This window comes from Podarcis vaucheri (assembly GCF_965113315.1).
Source record: "Podarcis vaucheri genome assembly, chromosome: 4".
Lineage (NCBI taxonomy): Eukaryota > Metazoa > Chordata > Lepidosauria > Squamata > Lacertidae > Podarcis > Podarcis vaucheri.
In genome coordinates, this window is record NC_138762.1 from 63,028,569 (window position 1) to 63,047,679 (window position 19,111).

At 42.9% G+C, this 19,111-nt stretch overlaps 1 protein-coding gene across 10 annotated transcripts in view; it reads left to right on the top strand.

Annotated features, from left to right (window-relative positions):
- The window catches only part of DMD (dystrophin), a 1,048,023-nt gene that overhangs the window by 217,591 nt on the left and 811,321 nt on the right, over positions 1 to 19,111 (top strand). For all 10 annotated transcript variants that reach the window (XM_082219922.1, XM_082219929.1, XM_082219924.1 and 7 more), the window contains exon 2: positions 16,345 to 16,406. In XM_082219922.1, coding sequence (XP_082076048.1) covers positions 16,345 to 16,406 — 62 coding nt within the window. The remainder of the gene's footprint in view (positions 1 to 16,344; positions 16,407 to 19,111) is intronic.

Genomic DNA, 19,111 nt, shown 5'->3' on the forward strand with positions numbered 1-19,111 from the left:
AAAAACTAAAGCACCAAATATAAGCTCCAAATATCACCTCAGAATACTGTAATGGGAAATGGAAGGCTTGAATTACATGGGAGGGGACGCAAATTAGCAGTGCAACAGGAAATACAGTGGGACACAAATTAGCAGCACAACAGGAAACACAGAGGGACTCAAAACGGAGCACCTTCGGCTTCCAAAAAATGTTCGAAACCTGGAACACCTACTTCCAGTTTTGCAGCGTTCGGGTTCCAACTTGTTCTTGAACTAAGCTGTTCGAAAACCGAGGTACCACTGTATCAAGAAACTACAGAAATGCAACAATTATTTGTACAATACTGTGTTATACAAAGTTGCAAAAGTCTGAAGTTATAGAAACCAGAATTCTGCTCCAAAAGAACCTGGCAAGAAGCAGGCCTCTTAACATTCTATCCCAGGGTCTGGTCAAGACATTGCCAGCTCCAGGTTTTGAGGATGCCTAAGTAGCATGCCGAAGTGGTCCCACCTCTTCCTTACCACAGTCTCCATGGTACATTCACTTGACTTCTCCCTTTGGGGCCCAATCTGTACAGCTGCCCAGAAGGACAGCATGAGGCAAGTGGAGAAAGAACCTCTATTTACTCATTTTCAGATAGGGCAGGTGAATAGGCAACGACAACAAGAACAACAGCTGGTCCAGGATGCCCAGAGGGGTTGATGGCAGACCCCTTGAATTTCAGCAGGATCCTCAATGTGGCTATTCTTCCCAGGCTGCTTCTAGACTCCTGGATCCCTTAGTAAGTCAAACTTTCACAACAATTCCCCCACCACCCCTGTCCTACATCTGAGTACTCACCTAGTAATTAACATCTGCCTGCTGCTTCCTCTCCTAATTTATTTTCTGGCTCTTGCCAATGTTATCATTACCTTGGTATCTGAAAAATAGATACCAAGGCAAATTTGGGGGCCTGGGTAGGATTATATATGCCTGAGATAGTTTTTTTTTAGTGGTGACTTCACATCTTTGGAATTTCCATCCATGAATGCTTGTTCCCCTTGCCCAGTAATTTTAAAACAGATTTTAATTGCCTTTTTATTGTGCCAAGCTTTTTGTTTATTTTTATTGCTGATTATCTGTGTTGTTGATGATCCGATGAAGTTTCATTGATTATTTCAGTATTGTTAATTTTATTTTATAAGGTACCTTGTGAATAAAATACAAGGGCCAGTATTGAAAATTACAACAAAGGATGTTTCCTAATACATTATTTCTCCACCCTCGCAGACAGTTGCTTTTTTCTAGAAATAAAAATAAAAGGAAAAATAATGAAAAATACCTCATTGGTTGTTCAGTATTCCTTCAAGATATATCAAGCTGTCCAGTTCCTCCATTATTTTTCATTGTTTCAAATAGGCCCACAGAGGCTTGTGAAAGAGTTAATGGTGAAGGTTTTGGCAGCATCAAAGAAGCTGATTGAATGATGATAACAGCCAATGACTTGGAAGTCCCTTGTTGTTAATTTCTATTGTATCTTCCAGTGTACAAATTTTATTTAATTTAAAGCAAAAGAGACATGATTTAGCTATGCACAGGACTTGCAAGTTAGCCTTGAATTGGAAATGATTTAACATTTCATAGAATAGGTAGATGAGAACTTTGAAGAATGACCCAAATATAAAACTATTACTGACTGTAGTTTCAAGAGATGGTACTGTAAATGATTCACCTTTTCTCCGTGAATGAGCCCTCAGGTAGCTGTTATGAGATGAAATTGGGTCTTTCAAAATGGAATTTGTGAAGAAATTTCAGTGGCACAGTAAAAGGAGGGGGTGCAATCTGAGGTAATCCATGATAAAATAGGAAAGAGAAACTGTTGCTTTGGGACTTTACATTTGGTTACTATTTCAGTTCCCTCATTTTTTAAAGAATAAAGGAACTCTTAAGCAATTTGCTACATTTCACCTGTTTCAGGTTTTGTCAGTGTAAATTACTTAAGATCATCTATTTTTGTAATAAATATAAAAATGTAAAGAATATCAAGCTGCTTGCTAATTTCCATTCATCCCCAATGTTTCGATTTCATATAATAGGTCTGAATTTTTATTCTATGCCTATTCATCTTCTGCTCTGGTGGTATCCTATCACTGTTGTGTCACACTTAATAACTTATAAATGAATATAAAATCATTATTTGTGTGTGAATTTGCAAAGGAAACACATTCATTTTTATGACAACTTATACTGCCCATTTATATGATATATGGATCATTTTACTCTCCAGATATCTCTCTGTTAATGTACACCAAGTGCCATTGTCCATAGAGAAGTGGTCTAACTATAGCCCACATCACACTGAAAATGAAGGGGCAAGTTATGTATGTGAAACCATGAAACGTTTTGTTGATGCTGGGCGGGGAGGGGAATGAAACTTCCCTGTGGGAGTACTAATATAACCTTGCCTAATTCAAAATCCCAATGTGGGGGAAACCGTGAAGCCAGCCAGTGGCTTTCAATAGCTTCATCCTTATTTTAGACATTGTGATATTTGAGTATACCGCAATGTTCAACTGGTGATATCACCCAGCCCTACTTTGCAGTAGTTTTGTTATATGAGTTGTGTTACCTAGCTTTTATTTGCAAATAAATTGAATCACTGGAGGTGGTTCTTGTTCACTTCTATGGTGTCTGAGATGACTAATATTTATTATTTTAGTTATAAAAAGCAGACCTCACAGACTAAAAAGAATGAAGAGAGGAAGCCAGTTGAAAATGCAAGAGTGAATGTCTAAGTGGTTAATAAATGTTTAAAAGCAAAAAACAGAAGGAGCAAACTGGGGGCCGGGAGGCAAAGCATTCAGGAGATGTACTGTCAAATGAGTGACAGAATTACCTTCCTATGTACCGTATGTTACATGGTTTAGAGTCAGGCTGTGGCCTTCAATTCAGTTCTAAGGCTGTATTCATTGATTGGAGCTCTTTGTAAATCAGCATTGTTTTATGTATGTTACAGGGTTATATTTAGTTTCGAGTCCTTGCTGCCCTGTGGAATATATTTTATTTTTATTTTTATATGCTTTGAGAAATGCTCAAAGGCATCTTGCTGAAACTTAAAGAAAAGCTCAATTTGATTTTCACTCTGACTTTCCCCTGAGAATGAATGCGAGTTAAATGCCTGTGTTAAGTTGACTGTGAGAGCTTTGAAGGGGTGTTGAAAATGAAAACTAATATAGCTTTTCTTTCTACATGTTGTTTTTAATGAGGGGTTTGCCGTACATTCAGATTGTGATGGGGTGACAAAATGAGATTGTTATTTCTGATTGTTATTTCAAAAGTATGTTAATTCAGTCCCTCCACCAAGGCGCTTTGCTTTTCAATGGTTGCTTTGGCCATGGATAAAAGATGCAGGCAGATAAGGTAGGATGAGGGATATTTTCATTAAGGCCAGGACTTTTGTTCAGCAGAAACACCATTAAGAGACTGAGGGAAGCGTTTGTGGTGAGTTCAGACACTTCTTTTTCTAGAAAAATAGCGCTGATTAAGGCTATCTGAAGCATTTGAAGAGGGGTGCTTCTGTGGCAGTGTTCACCTTGATTCTGAAACCCTAGAAGCAGCTGGCAATGAATAGAGAGATGAAAACCCGGAAGTGAATGCCTCCATTTTTGAATGCACCTCAGAAAACGAACGGCTTCCGAGGCACACACCTCTCTCTCTCTCTCTCTCTCTCTCTCTCTCCATTGAACTTGCTGACAGCCCTTTGATCCTCATTTTTTTAATGTTCTGGAAGTCGAACGGACTTCTGGAACTGATTATGTTCGAAAACCGAGGTTCCACTGTATTTCAAACAATACAGTGGTACCTTGGGTTACATATGCTTCAGATTACAGATGCTTCAGGTTACAGACTCCGCTAACCCAGAAATATTACCTCAGGTTAAGAACTTTGCTTCAGGATGAGAACAGAAATCGTGCTCCGGCGGCGCGGCGGCAGCAGGAGGCCCCATTAGCTAAAGTGGTGCTTCAGGTTAAGAACAGTTTCAGGTTAAAAACAGACCTCCAGAACGAATTAAGTTCTTAACCCGAGGTACCACTGTACTTTAAATTTTAGAGAGCAAAGGAGTGGGTTGTGTGCAAAATTGAATAGGTATCCGAAGTTCAAGCTATACATAGCCTTTTTTTGGCACTTGAAACGTTTGCACCACGTGCCAAACAATGGTTCAGGACCCTCACCTTAAAAGATACAAACAGCTCTTGATTAGTTTATCAGTGGAGGTAGTACTCCCTGGAGAGAAACTTCTGTTTTCACAGGGGCTAATTGAAGGCAAAATAGAAGTGTGTCTATGTGTGCTGGCAGTTTTCAAGTAGATCACATACAGAGCAAGGCATTGGCATACATCCACAGTTCTTGCTCCTCCCAATCAAATAGTGTAGCTGTTTTATGGCAAGGTGGACTGCCATAAATACAGGACACCTGCATTGACAAGAAATTCTCATATGCCGTAGGTTGAGTCCAGAATTCAGACTGAGCACTATTCCCTGCCAGGCTAGAATGTGAGAAATGGGGTATTTCTGTATTATACAAAGCAAAAACATGCCTTGTTTCTTTACCGTTTACATGCATTATATCCTCATTAATGATAACATTTCTACTGATACGTGTCATAGAGGCTGCTCAAATTAAGTAGCAAAAACTAATTGGGTCACACACAGTGAAAATAGGGAGTCAGTCAAGCAAACTAAAATTGTCTGTGTGCTAATTACTTTAGATAGGAACAAAGAAAGCCAAGTTACTTGGAAAAACACTGGCTTCCATTATCTACTAGTATATTCACAATAATTGGATTTTCTCAAGATTGACATGTGTCCAGTATTTAATGCAGTTTTCTATGAACTTGGGGCTTCTAAAGTTTTTTTTTTTAAGGTTCAAATATAACACTTCTTGTCTTGATGCAAATGCTTTGTTATCTTTTTAGTGTTGCTTTTGCACTATCAAATTATTTACCACTTCATATATATTTTTAAGTGAACAAGGTCTTTGCTCAAGGAATTTCGAATGGATTCCCACATTTCAGAGATCATTGCATTTTGTCAACAGAGTCAAAAAGCCTCTTTTGTACCCTACTAGCTTCTGAATGTAATACATACAATTTGGCATTTTTCATAGTGATAAAGACTAGAAGTTTCCAGTTTCTACAAGAGTAATTTTAACCTATGAATTTTTCTCTTAAGTGACTTTTATGGTATATGTGAGAAAAGATTCCAAAGCAAAATTCCCTAGATAGACACTTTCTTTTTATTTGTCATTTATTGATGGCCTTGATGGTGTTTCATCAGATGGTTCTGATTTGGTGAATGGGAACCTGGGATGGAAGATCAACTGGGTGAGTCTGAAGGTTTCCTCACCACATTCAGGAACAGTTTTGCTTTGGAATGTATTTTTATTGAACATAACAGCACTTTTAAGCTTTTCTGGCCAAGCCCATTCAAAGTGCCTTACAACATTTCAAACCCCCACAATATGTGCACAGTAAATAGGCTGTCAATTTATTGCAAATGAATAAAAATAAAATAAAACAGTAAAATTAAGCCACTAAAGAAATATCACGCTTGGAAGCTTAATATTAAGTGGTATGTTTTTAGAGCCTTCCAAAATCCCTGCAGTGTACTAACAGGACATACCTCAGAAGAGAGAGAATTCCAAAGCTGTGGGGACACCACAGCAAAAGCCCATTTCCTCATGGCTACTGTGATGGGATGATGAGCTGCTTGTGCGTAAAATCGTAATCCCTCAGAGTTTGTGCAACTCCACAAACCTCTGTGTGTGACAGAGCTCCTCAAACATGTCTGCTCTAATCGCTTGCAGATTCCGACAGTGGTTGTTTTCGGAATCGTTTCCAGCATAAGAGTTCCTTAACGGAAACCCGCCTTCTGGACTCACGGCGTGACAGTTTCCGGCGAGGCGTGGGTCTCCCTATGGGAGCTTCAGATACCTCCCCACTGTTCTCGCTGGAAGCGTCTCTGAGCCCTCCCTCCTGCTCGCATTCTCTCAGAGATCCACTCCTCCCCCTGCTGGTCCCTGCTTCGGCTGTTGAGTCTCTTCCTTCCTCCCTGAGCCCCTCCACCACCTGTTTCTCCGATGGCAGTTCCCTGACATCCACCTCCCCTCCAGGGCCCCCCTCACCCCCTCCCATTTCCTCTCCTCTGGGAGGTGAGGAGGTAAAACCCCGAAAAGAATCTTCTTCATCTTCAGACGTCTCGAACAATTCCCTCCATCGATCGCCGTCCTGGCTCGCTGAATCCTCCTCCTCCTCGGAATCTGTGAACCCCTCCAACCCCTCTTCTTCGTCGGTGGTGGCAAAGTATTCCCTCCGGAACCTCGCTACAGGCTGAGGTTTACGTGGGAACCTCTGATGAAAAGCTTCTATTAAAACCTCGTCATTGACATCCTCTGCCCTGACCCAGGTGTTTTCCGACTCCGGTTCCCCTTCCCACATTACCAAATACTCTACTTGATCTCCCTTCCACCTGGAATCGAGGATCTCTGCCACATTGTAGCTTTGTTCCCTTTCCTCCATTGCTGGTCCCCGAGTGACCCTCCCTTCTCTGTCCCCTTTATACAGTGACAGCAATGACCTGTGGAAAACTGGGTGCAGCTTCATGTGGTTCGGTAACCGGAGTGTGAAAGCCACTGGATTGACCTGTTGTGTGATTTCAAATGGGCCCAGTCTTTTGGGTCTTAACTTCTTAAAACCCCCTTTGAAGGGTAACCCTTGGGTTGACAGCCACACTTGGTCCCCCACCCTAATGGTTTCACCTTCCCTCCTGTGTTTGTCTGCCTGCCTCTTATATTCCTCCTTGGCCCTGTCTAAGTTAAGTTGGAGCTGGCGATGGATAGCTTCCATTTCTTCTACGAACTGTTCGGCAGCTGGAACGCTCCATCTCTCCCCTTCCCCCCCTGGGAAAGCCCTGGGATGGCACCCGTAATTTGCCAAAAAGGGGCTCATCCCCGTGGACACGTTCTCCGCATTGTTGTAGGCAAATTCCGCCAATGCCAACTTCTCCACCCAATCATTCTCTCTGTCATTGACGTAACACCTCAAATATTGTTGGAGGATGCCATTGGCTCTTTCCGCCTGCCCATTGGTTTTAGGATGCCGGGCAGTCGAGAAATTTACCTCCACATGCAGTAAGCTCATGAGCTTCCTCCAGAACCTGGAAGTAAATTGTTTCCCCCGGTCTGAAACCACCCTCAAGGGGGCGCCATGCAACCTAAACACATTTTCTACAAACAATTTAGCGGTTTCTTCTGCCGTGACCGCATGTGAGCAGGCTATAAAGTGTGCCATTTTGGTTAACAGGTCTACCACAACCATGATGGCTGTTTTCCCTCTGGACCTTGGCAGATCAGTCATGAAATCTATGGCCACCGCTTCCCATGGTCTTTCTGGTGTGGGTAGCGGTTCTAATAACCCTGCCGGCGCCCGCCTTTCCCCTTTGGCTCGCTGGCATTGGTCACAACTCCTCACATACTCCCGCACGTCTTCCCTGACCTTAGGCCACCAAAATTCCCTGGTCACCAGCCACATGGTTCTGTGTTGCCCAAAATGCCCCGCTGTGGGGCTATCGTGCAGCTGCTTGAGTACCTTCCCCCTCAACTCTCCTTCAGGTATATATAACGCTCCCTTGTAGTACAACGCCCCATTTCTCTCCTCAAAACCTCCGGGTTTATCTCCCTCCCTCCTGAGTCCCCTGAGTTTGTCCTGTGCGTATTCATTGTTCTCCGTTCCCTCAACCAGTTCTCTTTGCCCCATCAATGCCGCCCCACACACCCAGCGGTCCTCTGGAATGACATTTCTCTCTTCGGGTGCTCCCTCCCCCTCCCAATATTCAGGTTTACGTGAGAGAGCGTCCGCCCTAACGTTCTCTGGGCCTGGCACATAACAAATCTCAAAGTTAAATCTGGAGAACTCCTGGGCCCATCTCAACTGCCGTTGGTTGAGCACTCGTGCCATTCTCCAATACTCTAGGTTCTTGTGGTCAGTGCACAATTGCACCTTATGTTGTGCGCCAATTAGCAGGTGCCTCCATCTCCGAAAAGCCTCATGAATAGCGAGAAGTTCTCGATCGTACACCGTGTAGTTCCTCTCGGATTTGTTCAGTTTTCGCGAAAAAAAAGCACACGGTCTCCACTCTGACTCCTCCCCCCCTGGCTGCAGGAGAAGCACCGCCCCAATGGCTCTGTCTGATGCGTCTGTTTCGACTCTCATCTTTTTTTGTAAATCCACATGCAGAAGTTGTTCTTCAGAGGCGAAGGCCCTTTTTAGCTCCTCAAAAGCTCGCTCCGCCTCCTCAGTCCAAACAAATTTCTTCTTACTGCTGAGACAGTCCGTTATGGGCGCCGTCAGGTGGGCAAAGTTTCGGATGAACTTACGGTAAAAGTTCCCAAACCCTAGGAACCTCTGCACATCCTTCTTTGTTTTGGGAGTTTTCCATTCCAGCACTGCCTGGACCTTGCCGGGATCCATAGCCAATCCCTTGTCTGACAGGCGGTACCCCAGGAACTCTACCTCCTTGGTATGAAACTGACACTTCTCCAGTTTCACCCACAGCCGGTTGTCTAGCAGCCTGCGCAACACTTCTCTGACGTCTCTCACATGCTGCTCCTCATTCTCAGAATACACCAACACGTCATCCAGGAAGGCCACACAATTCTTGTAAAGCAAAGGCCCTAGTACGTGGTTCATCAGCGATTGAAAGCACGCTGAGCCTGCTTGTAATCCAAATGGCATAACGAGATATTCAAAGGCCCCCAAAGGGGTGAACATGGTGGTTTTCCATTCATCCCCTTTCCTTATACGTATCAGATTGTACGCCCCCCTTAGGTCCAGCTTGGTAAAAATCTTTCCCTTCCGCACCCTGTTCAAAATGTCATCTATTCTAGGCATGGGAAAGGCCAATGGTTCTGACACTGCGTTTAAGGCCCGAAAGTCACACACAAGTCTCGGCTTGTCCGTGTTTTTTTTATCCACAAAAAACACTGGACTACCTCCCACTGCCCTTGACTCTCTGATGAAACCCCTCTTCAGGTTCTTGTCAATGAATTCTCGTAACTCCTGCATTTCTCTGTCTGACATGGCATACAACTTGCCTGCGGGGAGCTGCGCCCCAGGCAGTAAATTGATTTGACAATCAAAGGGTCTATGTGGGGGTAGTTGGTCAGCTTCCCTTTCGCTGAACATGTCGCTGAGATCTGCGTATTGTCGTGGTACCTTCACCTTCTCCGTTACTTCCGTTCCTGCTAGGGTAGCTTGGGCTCCTGCTGAACCCTTTCCCTCCCTGCAGTGTTCTAAGCAATGTGCAGAACCGAAGGAAACCACTCTCTGATGCCAGCCCACCAGTGGATCATGTAACACCAGCCAGCTCATCCCCAAAATAATGGGAGCCCCTCCCAAGGTGGCCACATTAAACGCTATCAGTTCTGTGTGCCTTGCCACCTTCATTGTCATTGGTACGGTCTGCAAGCTGACTTCCCCTCCCAACAGCTCCCTGCCATCGATCGTGGTCACCTGTAGGGGGTTGCTTAAAGGGATCGTCTGTATCTGGTGTTCAGCTGCAAACTCCTTGCTCATGAAATTGCAGGAGCTGCCTGAGTCCAACAGCGCCTTAATCTTCAGAGGGTATCCGTTTTGCAACTCTAGTGACACCTCTATCACTAGGGCAGGTTTGGGAGATTCTGGCGTGGGCACTTTCACTGCTCTTTGGCCTGGCTGCTGTGCCCCGACGGTGGCAGCCAGGCGTTGGCTTTTACTTGCTCCGATATCTCTTCCACTCCTCCCTCAACAGCTCCCACCATTCCTTGCCATTCCTTCCTCTGGGGGCAGACTCTGGCAAAGTGACCTGGCTGTTGGCAGAGATAGCATTTCCGGGCGCCTTTTCCCTCCTACCCCCTTCGCTGGGCTTTGAAACTGCGCACACGCGCGCTGTTCCGATTTCCATCGGCTCTGCCGGCGGGAAAGCTGGCTCAGGAATGTCTGGAATGCGTAACTCCTTCCAACGTTCCCCCTTACCTTCCCGCCTCTCCAAGGCTCTTGCCTCCTGGCGCGCTCCTATGGTCAGCGCAGATTTGGTCAGCTGATCCATAGAAACCGCCCTGGGGCTCCGGGACAATTCGTCTTTCACAGCCGAAGAAAGACCTTCTTCAAATAGCATCTGAATGGGTGCCGCCGATAAATCCCACCCCAATCTGTGAACCAGCATGGTAAACTCAGTCCAGTACTCACGGACAGATCGGCTTCCCTGCTTGCAAGCCATTAGCTGTCTGCGCACCACTCCCTCCTCAATATCGCTGGAAAACATGATATCCATTGCACGAAAGAACTTCATGGTGTCCTTTAGGATGTCATTATGTGTTGCCATCAGGGGTCTAACCCAGTCCCTCGCCCCCCTCTCAAGATGCCCAATCACGAAAGCCACTCGCGATTCCTCGTCAGGGAATTCATCAAACTGCACATTGAGGGCATATTGCATCTCTGTCCTAAAGGCATGGTAGTCCTTGGGGTCCCCCCCAAACTTCTGCACCAATCCTGGTACCTTTCTGGTGAACTGGGTGGCTCTCCCCTTCTTGTCTGCATCCTGAGCCCTTCTCTCCTCAAGCCTCGCCGTCTGCAGCGCCAGTTGGATTTCCAACGGTCGGTACCTTTCTTCCAAGCTTGGACCAGCTCCAACCCCTGCTCCTTCGGTTCCGGCTGGGTCGCTCATGATGCCTTCTCCTGCACAGGCAGCGTACAAAGACTGTCGGAATGCTGTGATGGGATGATGAGCTGCTTGTGCGTAAAATCGTAATCCCTCAGAGTTTGTGCAACTCCACAAACCTCTGTGTGTGACAGAGCTCCTCAAACATGTCTGCTCTAATCGCTTGCAGATTCCGACAGTGGTTGTTTTCGGAATCGTTTCCAGCATAAGAGTTCCTTAACGGAAACCCGCCTTCTGGACTCACGGCGTGACAGTTTCCGGCGAGGCGTGGGTCTCCCTATGGGAGCTTCAGATACCTCCCCACTGTTCTCGCTGGAAGCGTCTCTGAGCCCTCCCTCCTGCTCGCATTCCCTCAGAGATCCACTCCTCCCCCTGCTGGTCCCTGCTTCGGCTGTTGAGTCTCTTCCTTCCTCCCTGAGCCCCTCCACCACCTGTTTCTCCGATGGCAGTTCCCTGACAGCTACCTACCTTATTTGACCTAGGAGATGAACACTTGAGGAGGACCTCTGATGCTGATTTTAATGTCTGGGCAAGTATATATGAGCACAGGTGGTCCAGTCAAAAGCTTGGACCCAAACCAGTGTTGCTGGTGTAAAAATGGTGCCACCAATGCTGATTGTCTTAGCCCCATCAGGACTTGGGCAGCCACAGTCTGAACTAACTGGGTTTTGAACCATATTCAAAGGCAACTCCACTTCGAGTGCATTACAGTAGTCTAATTTGGGTATGGCAAGCACATGTATCAATATGGCAAGGCCATACTTCTCCAGATGGGGTTGCAGTTGGCCAATGTCAGGAACATATCGGCACTAAATCCCTTTCTGGACCAACCAACAATACCTCTGTCTTGCTTAGTTTTTATTTCAGTTTGTTTGCCCTCATCTGTTCAGGGTTTCATCAGCCTCTCTGGAATCAGAACAGGGAAACAAAAAGGTAGAGTTGAGTGATTTAAAACCACTGAGAGGTCCAGGAGAACCAGCAAGGTCCTGCCACTAAATGTCTCCTGGAGTAATCATCCAACAGGGTGACAAAAGCTGTTTCCAGCCCCAAACCAGACCTGAAGCTTGATCAGTTAGCTCAGATTGCTACCAAGTATAATGAAATATTTTTATTGTTAGATTCTCACATATTATTTTTATTTTTATTTTTTATAAACAAATTGCAGGTACTCACATTGGGTGGTAATTGAAAGAAACCGCATGTCTTATAGGACATGATAAAATGCAATTTATGTAATATTTTGCTGAAATATTACACAGGATGCTATATAAACTCCTATCAGTTGTCTTTCTACATTATGAAATTAAAGTTGTAACCCTGGACATGTTTTCCTGATAGTAAATCTCAGAGTAGTGTTAAAATTGTGTATGACTTTATTAATTTTTCATTATGCACTTAGGGCATTTTATACCCCATCTTTTTCTCTAAAGAGCTCATAGTGGCATACATGGTTCTTCCCCTTCCCATTTAATCCCCGCAAGAACCCTGCGAAGTACCTTAGGCTGAAGGGCAGTGACTGACCAATTGGGGATTTGAACCCTGATCTTGTGGTTTTTGGTCCAACTCTCTAGATACTACACTACACCGGCTGTAAGCTGATGGGTGACAGTAAATGTTTTAAAAAGCAGCAGGAAATAAAACACACAGAATATGCTTTTAAAGTAATTTTAACTAATAGGTTTAGCTGTACTATAAATTTAATTTGTACTTAGAGAATGCATTTGGGGGGAAATTGGAGAGGAGTCACAGTGTAAAAGAAGGCTACTCATTTCTGTCTTTAATATGTGAATCCAAGGACTGAGATGGCACTAGATCTAATACAGAGCCTCAGTAATCACCTGAACAGAGAGTTCCATGAACACTGCATTAAAAATCAATCCATCAAAATAAGAAATTGCAAGATGGGTTTTCCATGTACAATTACTTGACATGACAAGGCTAGCAAAATCAATAGACTTGTGAATTTTCTTTCACTCTTCACTTACTTTTGAGGACTTCTTTTATATTCTTGTAGCAAATATTCAGTACAGGGAATTTTTTAAAGATAGAACATAATTTGGATATAGTATTGCTAATAATATTTCATTTGAAAATGCATCTTTTGTTGAGTTGACAGTGGAAAAAATGTTAGACAGAATAACCTATGTCCTTTTTGTTGACTTTATTTAATAATTTGACTAATATGTGAACAGCACAGCTAATATTGCAATGCAGTCTTTTCCACCAAGAAACTGTACTGGAACAATTGGTACTGTCATGGCACTGACTTTGTTAGTGCTGTTGCCAAGCTTTTTCTAATAAGATAGTGTAGCATGAAATAAGGTCTTATTTTCTTCAGGTTTCAGCTGCCATTTCTTTGTGTGCTTAACTCTTCCAAAAAGGGAATGAAAGATCTTGGGTTTTTACATATTATTGAAGTCTTAAGTGTACCCATCATGAAACTTAATTCACTCAAAAATCAGCATAATGAGCATAAATTAAGTGCATGATAGCTGTAAAAGGTTACTAAGTACCCAAAGAAGAATATAAGATATATACTTTGGTTTTCTTTTAAAGTTCCTCTTTGTACTAAAAAGATCCCTTCAGTTTTTTCCAGAGAACAATGCCAGCTTAGGTTGATGCAACAGCTGTGACATTCACTAGACAGATATCAATACCCTGGTAATGTCAAGATTGGACTCTTGTAGTGCTTTGGGTTCTATTCAAAGTAGTGTTAAGGGCAATCAGTCTGCAGAAGAATTTCTCCTTCTCTTTTGTCTCCCCACCCTGCTCAACATGCTGCCTTAATCTGTTCTGAGGGTTGGGGTAAAACTTGGAGAGGAGTCACTCTGTTAGCCATGCATATTACAGAAAGCTACTCATTTCTTCCTCCAGCCAACCTAGCAGTCTGAAAGCACGTTAAAGTGCAAGTAGATAAATAGGTACCGCTCTGGTGGGAAGGTGCACTACTCTGGTTCACCAGAAGTGGCTTAGTCATGCTGGACACATGACCTGGAAGCTTACGCCGGCTCCCTCGGCCAATAAAGTGAAATGAGCGCCGCAACCCCAGAGTCATCCGCGACTGGACCTAATGGTCAGGGGTCCCTTTACCTTTACTCATTTCTTTAATATGATAATCCCAGGACTGAGATGCCCCTAGATCTAATACAGAGCCTCAGTAATCACCTGAATCTGGAGTGCCACGAGCACTACATTGAAAATAAATCCATCAAAATAAGGAACTTCATGATAGGTTTGTTTGACACTTATATGACATAACAGGACTAGCTATCTTCACCATGGTATGGCTCTCCTTTATCACATACACAGCCCAACAAGACAATGGCAAAAATCCACCAACAGCATACAAATCAATATGGCTAACCTGATCCAAAACACCCACTCACTGCATTCACACATGAAAACAAAGATCACCACAGCCAATCACAAACAAACAAACAACCACACCCTAGGCCAACCCCAACTTCTCTCTCCACCAAAAGAACACAAGTGAATAGCAGAGAACCTGCACAAGTGACACTGACACAAAACCCCACATATATTAAATAAAATAGAAACTTCGCCACCTGACCCCACTCACCTTTCCCCCCTCCACCTCTTTCCCCCTTTTCTTCCTAATGTCTGAACAAAACTGATCTGTAAAAATATTACTTGAAAAAAGAGACATTGCACATACTTTTGTAAATGAATAAAATCTTTAATAAAAATACATTTTTTAAAAAAACAAGACTAGCTAAGATAGAAGGAGCATGAGACGATCATATTCCCTGTTGCTTCATCATAGTCGCAGGCGCTGTGTTGCACCTGACATTTTTGGGGGATGACATAGTGCAAGCATTGTGTGCGCGAGCATGATGTCAAGTGTGTTGCGCACTGGCATGTGTCGTGTGTGTGACAACTGTTGCATCAGGAGAGGCCGATCAGGCCTCCTCCCACTGTGACATTCACACAGGAGGCCACACTGGTCCGTGTGCGTCTCAGTGTTGCACAGCATGGGGCAACATAGTGCTAGGCCTCCTCTGCCCCCTCAAGATTGTGGGGCCTGAATGGACATTGCGGGGGCCACAGCCAAATAAAGTTGGTGTGCCTGATCATGGTTCAATCCATCGTAGTAGGTTTCAAAGCTTTCTTGCTTTGTTTTTAGAGTGACCTGTAAGCTGTTTGGTTTCCCTTCAGATTCTATGAAAGACTCACACTCGCTTGTATAAAAGTAGTCTATTCAAGAGAGAATCCTGGAGTATTTTCCAAAAGTGTGGAAAATACAAAGATTTCACAATGAAGTTGAAGGTCGCAAATGTGAAATATCATGTATCTGTGGAAATTTTTGGTAACCACTCATCATTAATTTTTGATCTACTGAAGGCTGATTGCATATTACTAAGCATCCTTATCTTTGGCCACTTGTGCATCTGTTACTCTGCATCCCCTGATTAACTCTCAGAATCGTCCCTTTCCTCTGTGATTGCTTCCATTAGTTGGATGCTATCATTTCTCTCCTAAAGAAAATTCTCTGTGAACTGTGACCTGCAAAAATGCTGTTTTTTGATGTAATGTTTAATTTTAAAAAACTCCAAGAGGTTTTAAAAAGATTGTCTTGATTGTAGTCTAAAACTGAATAGCTTGAATTGCTGAAATAAGAAAAGAAAAACCTCTGTTGACATTTGAAGCCAGCCATTTTATAGAGATCCAAAGAAATGCTCAATTAGACAAAAGGGTACTGTTGTCTTAGAGTATGAGATACAAATCATATGTTATTAGTAATCTTTGTTGTCTGCCATATCTTTATATAAGTGAAATGGCGCCACACATACAGAGGAGAGAGATATCAACAGATTTGTGCTTGGATATTTGCAGAAGAACGTAAAGTTTAGGGGTGCCACTCAAATAGCCCAGTGACAATCTAATATGTTTAGTGTGTCTGGAACACTGGGCTGTATGTTAAAAATGGAAAACCGCCAAGAGATGAGGTAGAACAGCAACTGGAATCCCAAGCAGGAAGCACCCTGCATTGCAACATTTTGTTGCATGTTCCACTTGTATTATTTAATATCCCTGTTTGATCTTCTATGAAAGTAACACAAATGTCAAAAAGAATTTCCAAATCCACCCCAGCCAACATGGGCAATAGGGATTATGGGAGTTCTTGTCCAGCAACATGTAGAAATCCTGCCCTTAAGGACTGCCTCTTCCAATATGAACTCACCTGGACTCTGTACTTGTCATCTGAGCCCTTCTCTATGCCCGCCCTCACCAAGAGGTTAGGGGGTGGTTTTATTTTTATTAGCTAAGCCTGAGTTTTTGCAGAGAGTGGGAGATATCTCTGCACTCGACCTTTCAAGCACTCAAAAGACACACACCACCTAAAATGAAACAAAAACATGCTATTGTTTCTGTGGCAAGACTAAGCCTGCACTGAAAAGCCTGCTGCTTTCAAACTGAATGTATATGAAATGGTTTGTCTGCAACACAATTATATTAACTATCCCACACTTTTGAATTAGACTATAAAACAGTCGGAAATTGTTTGTGTCCTTGTGCCCTGTTTATCATAAATAATATTTGTCACTAGCCAAAGACAAGCTAACCCTTTAGTCAGCAACGTTAACAGAACTGTATTTTCTTTTTTTACAGATGAAAGGGAAGATGTTCAAAAGAAAACATTCACAAAATGGGTAAATGCACAGTTTGCTAAGGTAAGAAAATCTCCCTTTTTGCATTCAGAATCAAATCTATGTGTTCATTTTAAGGGTAACTTAAAAAAATTTAAAAATATTAAAGATTTTCATGAACTACAAAGAACGTGCAATGTCTCTCTCTTTTTTGATCAGATTATAAAGTGTTTTGGTTATGTTCAATTTAAAATGTAAGACAATAAGATTCCATAGGTAGGGGAAGAGGGTAGAGGGTGGGTGGTAAACTTACACACTATCTTGTTTTCTCAACTTGGTATGTATGTTGGGTTTTCATGTCGGTGTCAATTGTGTAGGTTCTCTTTCTGTACATTTGTTGGTTTATATTGGTGATGAGAGAAAATTGGGGGGCAGGGTATGCTTGTTTGCCTTTAATTGCCTTTGATTAGCCATAGTGAGATTTGTTTGTGTTTGCGGAAAGGGGGTATGGAATATTGGGTCAAGTTAGCCGTATTGATCTGAATGCAGGTAGCAGATCCCTGCTATCATTGTCAGTTTGAGCTGTGTGTGTAATAAAAGAGCCATGCCGGTCCTCTTTCTTTTGCCCTCATGTCAGTTTTAGTTTGTCAGTTAACTTTTCTAATAAGACCGTATTCCATACAATTTGGTACCAATGGTCCATGCTTACTTCAGACAAGTCTCTCCAGAGTCTAACTGATGTTTCTGGCCTCTGAGAGCAGGTGGGTTATAAGCTCTTTATGGTGCAAGTGAGCATTATTGTCTTGGAAAATATTTAATAGGGCCAATTCTGGTGTGGGTTCCAATATCTGTTTAGTTATGCTACATACATTTTGTAGGACTGCTATCCAAAAGTATTGGATTTCCATTTTTGACCATCAGTAGTCTTTGACTACAAATTTATCGCCATTGGGATTTGATGGCAAAAAGGTAAAGGTAAAGGAGCCCTGACAGTTAAGTCCAGTCGCAAATGACTCTGGGGTTGCGGCGCTCATCTCGCTTTACTGGTCGAGGGAGCCGACGTTTGTCCTCAGACAAACGTTTGTCCTCATCTTGCTTTATTGGCCGAGGGAGCCGGCGTACAGCTTCTGGGTCATGTGGCCAGCATGACTAAGCTGCTTCTGACGCAACCAGAGCAGTGCACAGAAACACCGTTTACCTTCCAGCTGGAGTGGTACCTATTTATCTACTTACACTTTGATGTGCTTTCGAACTGCTAGGTTGGCAGGAGCAGGGACCGAGCAACGGGAGCTCACCCTGTCATGGAGATTTGAACCGCTGACCTTCCGATCAGCACCCAAGGCTCAGTGGTTCTTTGACTAGGAGTTTATCGCCATTGGGATTTGATGGTAGTGCATAGTTTTTCCCTGAAATGGCTTTGCTCTTTCCTCTTTTATAGTAATAGCTCATATTGAAGATGATAATTTAGCAGTGCTGATGTGTGAACAGGCTTGTGATGGGATGGTCAACAATTTGTCATTATTGTCATCTTTGTTTACAGAAGAGTATGCATGAATATTATTTTTTAAATGAATAGCCTTGATTGCAGAATTGAGTCAGACATTGTTTCAGAAGTGTTTCTTGGTAATATTGGCTTAAAGGGTCTGCTTTTATTGTAAACAGATGTTAAAATATATGATGTCACTGTGATCATAGAAAAATAGAGAGTCTATTAATGAAGAGTAAAATAGTGGATGACTGAATTATTTGCAGTGAAAGAAAGCTATGTACAGACTGTAAGAAACTTTTTGATTTTGAAGTCATTATATTTGTCCCTAGAGAAAACAAGACTCATACATGGTTCATAGTGACTTCTCTGTTCCAACAATAATGAAAATGCTATGTGAAATGTTGATTACAGCTGAGTTGAGAATTTTGCAAAACAAATTTTACAAAACAATTAAGAATCATATTTTTGACATTTCTTGAGCTTGTAAAACTAGTGCTGCTTTTAAAGGGACTTTTTAAAGGTTTTAGAAAGAGGCTTTGAAAGCTCACCTGCAGAATGAACCACCATTTAATTGAAGGCTCAGGATTTAATAAAAACAAATCATTATTTCATGTAGAACTATTAGGACTGCATTTTCATTGCTGAGAAATTAGTCTGGGCTCTGGTGGCAGTTGTCCCGTGCACTTAACTTTACGTGGTAAATTAGGATCTTAGGAGCCAACTCCTAGAGGCTGAGGCATCTCCCCCCCATAAAATATTTGAGGGGACTGCCCCCAAACTTGATAGACATTCTCATTCAGATGGTGTGCGTGCTCTGCATCATGTGATTAATTATGCAGGGTGGGGCTTACCTGCCTCTCCCCAATATTTTATTCAAGTTGGCACTCCTGGCTAGGATGGGTAAAAAGTAGCTGTTGTAGAATGGCCTATATTTGATGTTTCAAATTGATTGATGCTGCTGTCATGGCAGTATCCTGACAGCAGAGGTCTGGGGGAAATGAAATTTCCCTTTTGGCTCCTTGGCTCCTTGTACTAACAGACTACTGCTGCTCATGACAGCTTCTCAGAGATTTCAGCAGTGCATTTTGAACAAAACCTGAAGACTTGCAAGCCACATTTTCTTTTCCATTGCAGATATTTTCAGGAGAATTGAGATTTAAATTGACTAAGTTAAGGTTTTATGGTGTTGATCCAGCTAAATAGCACCCTATTACTTATGGTTTCTAATATCACATTTTTTTTCACTAGGTTACCCATGCTGAGTATTTATATATATCATCTTGGGAATATGCAAAGCCTT